Here is a 12,009-nt window from a genome sequence, read left to right as displayed (position 1 = left end):
GGCTGTGAGGTATGAGGTAGCAGGCTGGCAAACGTCTGTCGATGTTCCCAATGTCCCAGCGTCCCTCTCCAAAACGGCCCTGAATTCTCGCATTGAAGCTGCCCAAGAGTATTTGTGTAAGCATCACCGTATGAGAATCGGCAGCTTTGCCTTTTACTTATTTTGTCTTTCGGGTTGTTCAGCGCGGGCGTAAGAGTCGCCCAACTTTGGAGGTTGGAGCGACTTGTTGTCACTATTGTGCAGCAAGGCGTTGAGCATTTGATGCTACGCATTGAGACATGTAGATTCTCGGGAAGATGCAGCACCTGTGTGGGGGCAGGGCAGGAGGAGAGGAGAACATCTTGATTCATTGGGTTCACACCGCCCTAGTTGGCTGTGCGGGCAAAGAGATAGGGGGATGGTATGTGACAGCAAGAGCATGGGTTCTCGAAGGACGAGGCTTTTTTCTGCTTCGAGTTCTTCTGGTATGACCTATGTATGTCCTGGCTCGTGACTCGTGGCTCCTTTCGAAAACGGCTCTGGAAGACGAGACGACGCCGTTCTCATTGCTATATAGATTTCATGAGAAGTGGGACGGTCGGGCAGACTCACTCGAGATTGGAGAAGGAGGTGATGAACACGCTATCCAGGTGGCAATATCGAATGTACATGGATTGTTGCGGTTACCAGCAGGCCCTATACTCTTGCCAAAAGTTCTATGCTGTGTTCGTCCTTCTGGACCTTGATACGGGAGAGTTAGGTTGGAGCCAGGTCGAGAACTCAGGATCACAAGCAATGGGCTGGAGCTTCGATGCCCCCTCCCATCACTACACTATTTGTTTCGGCTCCGCCGGTATCGTTCAATCGTTCAATCATTCAAGAACCAGTACCTCGTGAGAAGGACCTTTTTTTGAAGGGGGTGGTACCTCATCCTCTTGTGATAGGGATTCAAGGCGCGCCAGAAGTAGCATAGCAGGGTCGGGTCTCATCGTTTGTCGTTATTGGTAAGAGTAGGGATGATGGGATTTACGCATTCTCCGCACGATGTGACTTGATCCTTTGCCAATGCGCTTCGTGTGCTTGAACGTTCTTTCTTCGCTCGTTCATTTCAATTTGACCGAAGGCTAGTGCTCCACAAGATGTTTGAGAACAGTCATGCGCTTCGGATTCGGGTCCAGCAATCGAGTTCCCCTTCGACCTGAACGATGGGATATTCAAAGAATTGTATTTTTCTTGCGTGTTCCTCTCGTATCCGGGTTGTTTTTTCCCAATCATGCGCGGCCTATTTGTTCCCTTTCAGTCCTCCCAAGAGTGGTGCAGATGAACTTACGTTACTCTCTTGGTGCCAAAGTTCTGAAGACTGCAAGGATCAGCGCGGTGTGAGGCGCATGGTCTCCACATCGAGTTCTTGCTGCCGTTTTCTTCGGCTCAAGCGGAACTGTTCCTGTGGCTCGTTACATTGAAGCCACAGAGGGGCAACCCACATCTTCATCATGTCGAGTGGTGACCATGTCCCGGGCAGGAAATAACATGGAAGGTCACGTTGCGGCGCAAAAAATGTGGCGCACATATTGTGGCGTTCACAGGGAAGGATTGAGTTTTCAAGCCACAGGTCGACCTGGACCTTCTGAACAATGCATTCGCCTCTCGTGCCATTGGCAATTACGTTGACTAATTTGAACTCTGTTCTCAGGTCAGGTGTGGAGGTTTGCGTGGATATCAGAAAGGTTTGGTAAATGCAGACGAGGGCAACGCATTCACCGCGTCGACTGGGTTCCATTCATGCTTGATGCAGGATGGCGCGCTCGAACAAAGAAAGTTCGAAGGGTCGGGCTTGGGGGAACGGTTGAAGTGCCTCACAAAATTTGTGGTTAGTGGTGAGAAAGCTCATTTACCATGTACGGGACCCTGGTCCCCTGACATGTCGACGATGCCTCCCTCCACTGGTCGTCTGTTCAATTTCCTCCAGGGGGAGCCCACGTACAGTGAAGGATATTTGTGGAGAGAGCCCAAACCAAAAGATCGTGCTTCAGCTTTGGCTAAGAGTCCGTACGGAGTACTCCATGGTTAATGGACAACCTGATTGTTGCTGGAACTGAGATGGAAAATTGGGTGTGCAAAGATGGAATTAGTTGCAATTTGCATAGTGCCCTCGCTTGCTAATAGTTGAAGGCGGGCCCCCGAGACTTCCCGCCCGACGAGCCAGTGGAGTCCTTGGTCGTACCTGTCTATGGAGCACCACGTCTTTAATGTCCCACAAGTCGTTTCGCTTAACCGCGTGCAGGCCATTGGAACTCTAAGACGTTAGCAAGTTAGCACTCGGCTGGAGGATGAGGAGATGGCGGGAATGTGCTCTCCCCTTGGTGCACCCTGTGGCGCTCGTCATGGGCCACAAGTTCACGAGGCGGTTGAAGAGGAGGAATCTGTTCCATTCATGTTCCATAGCATGGAATCGAGATTGCCGGGGTTTAGCTTCTTGTCCAGACATACGGGGTACGAGGCGCTGGGCATTCTGTAATTACTGCCAATGGTTTTGGTTCTTGGGCGATGATTTCAAATGGGTCAACCAAATCGTCTCCAGAGTGGTGTCTGTTGTGTTCATAGTAAGGACTCGTGACAGAGCCCGTCTATCTCATCATCAGCATCAGCATCATACCGACTATCCGTGTCAAGCATTTTGTTGGCTGATTCTGGATTTTTGGTTGGGACGCCCGGGTGATGCATGGAGACAGAGCTTGTCTTCAACACCAACGCCATCGGGTCATGCTCGGCAACTGCACGGATTGGAAATAGGCAGGGCGCCTGTGTCAGACGGTCAGACCTTGCAAGAGACAATCGGGGGCTCTCAGACGGATGTCGTGCTAGGCTACTTTCCGAATAGCTGACTGGCGCCTGATGTTGGCTTGGTTTGAACAAGGTGACGAATGTCAGTTTGGAATGGTAGAATTAAGCTCGTCAAGACGATGGGCGGATGAAGAGGGTCACTTGACCATGGCCGTTGCCTCGTTCCCTGGTGTTTCAGGTTGTGAAGCCATGACGGCTGGCTGATATGAAGGACGTGAAGGACCCATGATGTAATTTCAGGCACCGGACCAGTATCAGCCAGTCGCATGCGGCATACCATACAGCGAATTAGACCCATGAGACATCATTGTATGGCATGGTTTGCGGTACGGGCTTTGATTCGGTGGTCTAGTCCTCTCGTTGGTACTGAATTGCTGTCTTTGCAGTTTCGGAGGCGGCCAGATGGAGATAGGTGGGCAGATTGTTTAGTAGGCAGCATTCCACTGGTGCATGAGCGGGCGGATGACGATAGGCAGTCGTGGTAGTATCAGGTGGTCAGTTTGGCAAGTCGGGCTTATCACCATCACCCCCAAAACTGGAAGCTTGCAGTTATCTTGGGCGATGACAGCGACAGCACCTGCACCCGAGCCCACCTGCCTGCACCCGAGCCGGTGCCCACAAGAGCCCAACGAGGGGGCCGACGGGCCCCAAGTTAGGTAGTTGCTGGAGCTGTCCTTCCCCAATTTATTGGAGCTGGACCTCGCTGGCTTAGGCTTTGGCTTGACTTGTAGCCGAGAGCCCCCACTTAGACCCGCAGTCGGCGGCGACGTGCCCAAGTAACATTTGCCGGCTTCGACTGTGGCTGGAGTGCCGGGGGTGCCTGGAGCGCCTCAGTGTCCACCTAGCAATCCGTGCCTGTGTGATCTATGGGATTGAGTTTCAGATTTCACAAAAAGGATGAGATTTCACATTTCTTCCATCCTCTCTCGCATCTCGCATGGCGCTCTCCCCGTCACCGCTAGTTCACTTGAAACCATCGTCAGATTCGTCACAGATTGAGTGCAAGGCCCCCACCCACACTCTGTACGAGTAATTCAACCCATCATTCACCAAGCGAGCACGCCTGTATACTCCCCGACTCTTATGAATGAGCATTCGCGTCGCTTTGCGGCAAGGATCGTTCACACGTGTTTTATCGCTATCCTTGGAGATCACCCACTGGGTCAAGGGATTGGTTCTCTGATTGTCGATCATTCCAGTTCGCCACCCTCTTGTAGTTGGCGTCTCCAATAAAATGGTTCAACCGTCGACACAAGCCACCAGTGACTCACCCACGGTCCTCCCCGATGGTGTACTTCGGGAGAGGATCCTCGTGGACACGTACTCCCATTAGCCGCATTACCCAGAGATTTCTCGGACAGCACCATGACTCGCTTAGCCAGTGTGTTGTTCCGCCGTTTTAATTTTATTGCGGGCTGGGGTGCCACACAGGTCGCCACCAACAGCCACAAGGGCTCCATTTTCCAGGGTTCCAGCATGCGTGGATGTGCACAGGTGCTGGATTTGTCTAGGCGTGGCGGTGCACCGTCGATCATTGTGGTGACAGGCATTCAAATTAGGACGGCCATTGACAGGCCTTGTCTTTGGCGATGGAAGGACGAGGTATAGTGGGAGTGCTTGCTGTGATCAACGCAAGGATGGGCCCAGTATTCTGGTCGCAAGCTTGAGTGGAATAGGGAAGTGAACAGGCACGAAGAGCACAGGCCGCATGGGAGATGCTCACAGGCACGGATACCTCGTAGACAGGCTTACCTTGCCGGTGCAGAAGTTTGAGAGCAACCAGTCAGAGGAGGGCGATGGTGGTAGCAGCCACAGTGTCAGACGGGGAGAGGAAAGAGCAGGACAGAGGGTGCCACATCTCACAGTCACCACCTCACCTTGCGCCTCACACGCCACAACCACCGCGACCACAGAAGACGATTGCCCAAACTACGCGTATCTACGATATTCAGCACTGCTGCACGAGGCCTTAGTTGTGCCGAGTCCTTTCGTTCTCATTGTCCTTAGAGTTTGACTGTTTCGACCAACGTGCGCTCCGTTGGGTGTGAAGAGTGTGGCGCCCACACCGGCCCAGCTGCCGGCCAGCCAATCGAGGCACAGGCGTACGTGAGCTAATTGCTAGGCGTAAGGAGTGGCTTGCACTGTGAGGCGTTGTGCTGCAATGGGCGGGTCTCCGGTGCCAGTGGGGCCCCTTTAGGCCCTGGACCACGGGCCACGGGTGCCCTCAAAGGCCTCCAGAAGGCACACCCCTGTCCTCTGACGAAAAGTCTCTTTTGCTTCTGCCGCTAAGTGAGTACCTGGGTAAGTTCTCCGGGAAAAGAGAGTACGCAGCTCGTACCCATTGTTACTTATTCTTGCCGCCTAGGAGTGAGGGTGGACGTGCTTGTAGGAGCCCGCTAGACCAGCCGTAGGCTTCCTCATGCTCTTACTCGGACTCGGACTGTGCGCGGTACTCAGCACCTCCTCCCGAGTAGCTCGTGCTAACTGGACTTAGGCCCAAGTATCCATTCCTACCAACTCCGACCCAGTGCCATCGATATCCATTACGGATACAGTCTTCCTCCCACACCCTGGTCCAGTCTTCTCGTAACCCAGCGCCATCTATCGCCATCGCCATCGCGTCTTCCTCTTTCCTTCGACTCGATTGTTTGGTTTAAACCACCAGGACCAGACCAGGACCACGCGAATCACGACTAACCACCGCCCGATCGTCGACCACCTCTGCCACCACCGCCATCAACTCCTCCTTCTCCATCCCATCTCCGGCCCTCTATCCACTCTTGATTCACCATCCTTGATCCATGGCCCCCATCGATGCTAATTGCCTAGTCCGTGGCTGATGTGCACCGAGGCCTCTGCCACCACCACTACTACATACTACCACTCACCCCGGTCAGGCTAACTGCGTTTGACACGACTGACCTCAACTGCAACTGACATCCTCTTGTCGAACTTCGAGACTACATCATTTGTAGACATTCCTGTCGATCCTCTGTCTATTTTTCTCTCTCTGCAACTAAGCATCATCGTAACGCCTTGCGCCTCGGTCCTGAGTCAATTCCTCTGCCATCCTTTCCTTCAATCGGAGCTGCTCACCTGCAAAGAAACCCTTCTTGGATCCTTCATCATACACGCACACTTCCTCACGCAGTACCGAAGGCGCAGCAACTTAACAACTTCATCTGCTCGCTCTATCCTGGTTGCACCCTGGCTCCATCCTACGACTCTACCGATATCTGTACGCCCCTGGCAGATGCATGAAGCTTGAACCTCAACTCTCCTGCACGGCCTCTTCTAGCACACATGTCTTTGATTTGATCTTGTGCTTTCCCGACTAGCGGCCTGAGACAGCCGCAATCGTCGCAAATGTTTCGTAACAGGTCCGTCTTTACATTTTACACTGCCTTCGTTTCACCTTCGCTCTACCACCTGCCTCTACCGTCATTTCCATACTAACGCTGCCATGTTTGCCAACAGGCGGAACACCCAGAAACCCGACGAGGAGTTGTACGCGTCCTTTCGACAGAACTTTCCCAACGTGGGGCCTGGAACCTCCTCAGCTGTTCCGGGCACGGTTGAAGCGCCTACTCGCCGATCGTCGGTTTTAAGCGAGGCTATTGTAGATGAACCCACTGGTTCCCAGAGGTATGTCTTAGACATGGTTACTTCAACCCTTCAACTCTCTGTCTGCTGGTCGCCTTGTATGGCTTTCACCAACAGACATGTCGTCGTCCCAAGCTTCGGAGCCAGAAACTGGGCCTTATCAAAATACGAACACTGACTACTTCACCAGGCCTTTTGACACTCAACATGAGGTCAAGGACCAAGACGCCACTCCAAAGCCCTTTACAGATGCATGGAGATTTACACCTTCACTCATGGATCCCAACTCGTTTGCTTTCTCGGCCTTTGCCAACCAGCCGCCTGGCTACTATACGCCCACTCCAGGCGGCTACGGCACGTTATATCACCCTCAAGCAGGCGACCTTCACACGCCTGGAATGGGCATGAACACTCCACTATCCATCCCTCACTCCATCCATGGACTGCACGCCCACGATGCCCTCGCCCAATTTCAACATTTCAACCCCCAGTTTCTGCATCAACCACATCCTTTCCAGGAACATTTCCCCCAGCCCCAGCCGCAGCATCAAATGCCTCAGCAGCAGGCTCAAACTTTCGCCCCTCAACAGTTCCTACAGCACCAGGATTCTGGGTACGTGGCCATGGACGATTCTCCCCACAAAACAGCCCCCACACACGTCGACGTGGGCATTGTTCCGTCGTCTATAAGCCAAAGCATACAGTCTTCTGTGACGGGGGCCATCGGCCTGCAAACATTACCGATGGGGGAGAAGTCAGTATTTGACATAGAACAAAATGGCCACGCTGACAGCGGTGGCAGGTTCCGTTTCCATACGACTCTAAATGCCCCGACTGCAATGACTCGACACTCGGACGAGATTCCCATCACTTATCTCAATAAAGGCCAAGCGTACACCATGTCAATCTTTGATACAACCCCCCCCGTGCCCCAACCCAACACAGTCTTGAAGTATCGCACTTATGTCCGAGTCTCATTTGAAGACAAACAACAAAGAGCACGGCCCGGCGCTTGTTGGCAACTCTGGAAAGAAGGCCGTGGATCCAACGAGGCCCATCAACGAGGTGGCAGATTACTTGCAGTCGAATATGTGGATCCGAATCAGGGAGGAGACGACGAGCTGCGCAAATCGCAAATCCAACTGGAAAAGGCTTCATTTGATGGGTTTGCGGTAACTTGGTACCCAAACTCTATAAATGCGGGTCCCGATTGCTCTATATCGATCCGGTTCAACTTCCTTTCCACCGACTTCAGCCACTCTAAAGGGGTTAAGGGTATTCCCGTTCGACTATGTGCCAAGACAGAATTGGTGACGGCGGATCCCATGTCTTCTGCGGAACCCGAAGTCTGTTTTTCAAAGGTCAAGTTATTCCGGGATCACGGTGCAGAACGAAAGCTTTCCAATGATGTTGCCCATGTCAAGAAGACCATCGAAAAGCTCAAACAGCAAATTGCTCAAGCCGAGGCCGGCCTTGGAAATGCCGGAAAGAGGAGGCGAAGTGGTTCAATGGCCAGAACGTCGTCCTCTAGGCCGGGAAAGGTTGTGAAGCACAAACGAACCTGGTCTGTTGATTCTGAAGGAGAAGGCACCAAATTCTCTGCAGAAGAAGACCTCCAGATGAAACTCGTGAACATGCAAGACATGTTCTCCTCAACACAACCCGTCAGTGTTCTTTTCCTACGCGGCGATCCTGAAGATGACCCGGATCTTCATCCCGTAAAACTGCCGGGAGACGACCCGGAAATGAAGGAACTTGTACGCACTACCACTTGGGAATCTCGTCAAAGCGTATCTGACTCACCGCCTTCCAATATGGTTTCACCATCTGCGAGCTCAGCATCCCAAACCACTCCGAAGCGGAAGTTTTCAGATATGCGGAAATCGACCATACTGGAAGAACAGGAGAGCGACAATGACATTGCACCGACTACAAGCGGAGCTGCGTCAAGACCAATCAAGGTACCGAAAACGGAGGTCGAATCGAAATCCGACCTCTTTGCCCTGGACGTAGACAGCAGCTACCAGCCCCCATCAGAGAGACCTATACGGCCAAGTAAGTGACAAACGCATTGGGCCTACGGGAAAATAGCTAACTCGTGCGCAGTTGCATGCTTTTACGTGCGACAGAAGGATGCCGCCAAAGAATACTACCGCGCGGTGTATCTGATGCAACGAACAGTCAAGGATCTGGTCAACAGCATATCTCAAAAATTTGATATTGACCCCCACCGTGTCACCCAAGTGACACATGTCAATTCTCGAGGACTTCATATCATTGTTGACGAAGATGTGGTTCGAGAACTACCGGAAGGTCAAGACATGATTGTTGAATTATCACCGGCGGCGCAACATGATCAGCAGCTCAAACAAGAATTTCTTCAACCCGCAGTCACGGAGGTCATGGTCGACGGTGACATCCTGCCTTCCGAAATTGTTATATCGGACCCTCTGGAAATGTGGCTGAATTACTGAACTAATATGTTGGCGCCGTGGGTGCACACATGGACGTGCAAATGCATTGATACCCAGGCTATGTTACATGAATTTTCCATTCCTTTATATATACGACGAAGGATCAAGAACGACAGGGCAATAATTGTTATAATTGTTCCTGGAGGCCATTTTCATTAGGACTGTCGGATTATTCTACTTGATACCCCCTGTTGGGCCCGATGGCTCTGCTGAGACTCCCGAAAGCTTCGTTACACTGCTATCGTGGTGTTCAGCATGTACAGTTCTGAGAGAACTTCAGAAGAATGGCACGCACGGGGGATTTCTTCTCGGCCTTGGTTTTGGGGTTTGGATGTTTGGGGTCTTTTGCAACTGGACTATTTCTGCACGCTTTTATCCATGCGACACTTTTTTCAAGCACAAAGGATGACTGAAATGACGGGACGGGGATGATATACACAAGGTCCCGGAAGCGAGGTCCTACCATTATTTACATTTTTACTTTTTAACGAGATACACGACTTTTCGAAAGATACCCCATCGTCGGACTATTGTCTGAAACGACACAAACAAACCACATGGGACCTCGAAGAAAATCGAGGTTGTACTGGATTATCTAATACTGATTAACACAAATTTTTCATTTACAACGCCCTTTTATATATTTCCTCTCGCTGCTTTTGCAGGCTTCCATTTTGTCTGCTGTTGAAGATGAGACGGGAGAGCGGGAGAGAGCGGCGGGGGATTAGGATGGTGCTCGATACATCCACGCACACGCACACGCACACGCACACGCACACGCACACGCATACACAGGTCGACAGAGAAGACGGTGGCAACCTTGAGATGTTTCGCGTCACAGCTAGAATGGCGTGCAAGAGTGAGCTGCCGACCGCCTGGCCGGCGCAGATACCGTTCGAAAACAACGACGGGAATTGGCATACCGTTGGATATCGGAGAAAGCGAGGAAATGGGATCCCTGGTACGGAGTACTAGTGGCAGCTAGGCTAGGTCTGCAAGGAACGGGAGCCATCTCCTCATCCTGGCATAATGCTTCAATGGTTCCATAGTTCAGCACCAATGAAAGCACTTAAATGCCCATCTACCTCCTAGATACTATGCAAACTAGGGCCCAGCGGGCTGACCTCCTGTCTCGAAAGGATGAATTGATGGGTGCCATGATTAAATTTCAGAACTATCTCGCAACAGGCGGGTTATACACCAAGCAATACCTCATCTCCGTCTGCTGACGAGCGCACAATGGACTACCGCCGTGGTATTGCCCTATCGGTCTGCCAATGCCGTAGGGAATACTCGGTAATACCCTGATGGGAACTTGGAACATACATGAGGCTAATTACCTAGTTGGGTACCTAGGTACCTACCTGAGGCAAGATAGTCCAACGCATTCGTGCTTGGCAGAACCAGGCCAATCGTACATTACCAAGATGCTAACGATGCGATCGGCCCAGACTCTTGTGCGGTGGATAATAGGCACCTCGTACTTGGGGGTAATAATAGAACAAAAGTCGCCGCAAATGCAACAATGGCAAATGCGCATCGAGAAAAAAGGGCCCAGGCCCGTCGGAGAGGAGGGGGTGGCCAAAGGACGGTGCCACGTCAGCTGAAGCTCAACTTTTACTCTCTCATTGTGCCTTCAACCAAGGTGCTTGGAGATACAACCATACCATGCAGCTGGCATTACAGACTAAGGGATGCCTTTGATTAGCGAACAGAGGGTAGGAAAAAGGGTCGATCATGAGGTCAATCGACCGCATTGCTCGGCAACAGACTACATTTAGGGAGTTGCAGGAGGACTGCAATTCGGCACGTTGAACCGAGAAACTGGTCGCGGCTTGGCTGGCACAAAAGGGGGGACGGCGGTGTGGCGGATGAAGAAGTACATAATTATCGAGTAGGAGAAGATTGTTGAATGGAGATGCGAAGCGATTGCAGATCGACTTTTCTCAGTAGTGCTCGGTAAACGGACGGATTGATTGCATTACGACTATGGATGTATCCTCTACCCAAGAACCAGGCGACGGCGGATTTCCACGATGACGTCGGTGCAGACCGGGTCTCGGACTGGACGTCTATTTCAGGCACCTTGTCCGGCTTCCATTCAATGATACGAGGGACTGTACTCAGTAGATACCTTGACACAAAAGAGTTTTTCTCTTTCTCCCGCAAAGCCAAGCCAAATGCGAAGCAGTCCGGGCGGAACTGTGACTTGAATGCCCCAAAAGAAGATCGAGGAGAGTGTACACACCCAGCCACAACAGCGAAGCCCATTTTCGTTTGGGCAAGGGGTACAAAAGAACGCCACACGGGGTTTCTGTTCAAACACAGTTTGCGCGAGGTGTGTGTGGCCCTCCCCTTGAGCACGAGGCAGCCACTGCGTGGGAGAGGAGTAGAACAAGCACTGAGACATGTTTTTTCGCTGCCAGCCCATCGCGTGCAAGCACGTTGCCGATCAGTTGGCCAGAGAAATCTTAATATTAGAAGAGATGATAGCGTATGCGCACAAACTATCGCACAGGCTAGGCTTCCCTCAGCTGGGAGCCAGGCGCTGTAGATCTTCAAGTTATCAATGTCACGGGTCTTAGATGGAAGAGGGACGACAAGCGGTCGATCTTCTGTTCCGGATAATAGTTTTTACCGAGCCGTGAACTCAGAAACTCACTAGCCACTATCACTGCGCCACACGCTGATGTCAACTGTGGCGTAAGACTTTCTCGTCGAGTTTTCCAGGTACCGACGTCCTCCCCACGAAGTTGCCAAAGGCATCTCTACTTCCCCAGGGCCAGAGACGTGCATGCATGTATGGACACTATTGATGGTCGATTGCAATCGGCAGGCTGAGCCTGTGGCGTCCTGCTATTGTTGCTGCGAACAGCTCTTGTTGCCCTAGGTACACCAAGAGTACACCAAAAGTATCTGCTGTTGAAAACCCCGTAGAGAATTGTTTAGACTGTAGTGTGGCCTCAAATTCGATAGAGGCTCTATGTGCCGACCATAGAAGGGATCACTCAACGACCTTCCCCGGGATGGGTTTCTCAGCAAGCCATACAAACGCTCTGATGATTTGCCTACACTCGCATTGTGCCACAGGCACCTGAGGCTTGTATGG

At 51.9% G+C, this 12,009-nt stretch overlaps 1 protein-coding gene across 1 annotated transcript; it reads left to right on the top strand.

Annotated features, from left to right (window-relative positions):
- Positions 1-6,545: 6,545 nt before the first annotated feature.
- On the top strand, positions 6,546-8,900 carry A1O9_00545 (uncharacterized protein; the record flags this gene model as incomplete). The annotated part of the gene is made up of 2 exons (XM_013409708.1): positions 6,546-8,481; positions 8,533-8,900. The coding sequence occupies 2 exons, from the start codon at positions 6,546-6,548 to the stop codon at positions 8,898-8,900; spliced, it is 2,304 nt and encodes a 767-aa protein (XP_013265162.1).
- Positions 8,901-12,009: the final 3,109 nt, after the last annotated feature.

The sequence above is a fragment of the Exophiala aquamarina genome, assembly GCF_000709125.1.
Source record: "Exophiala aquamarina CBS 119918 chromosome Unknown aczIA-supercont1.1, whole genome shotgun sequence".
NCBI lineage: Eukaryota > Fungi > Ascomycota > Eurotiomycetes > Chaetothyriales > Herpotrichiellaceae > Exophiala > Exophiala aquamarina.
This window is presented reverse-complemented; position numbering and strand designations above follow the sequence as displayed.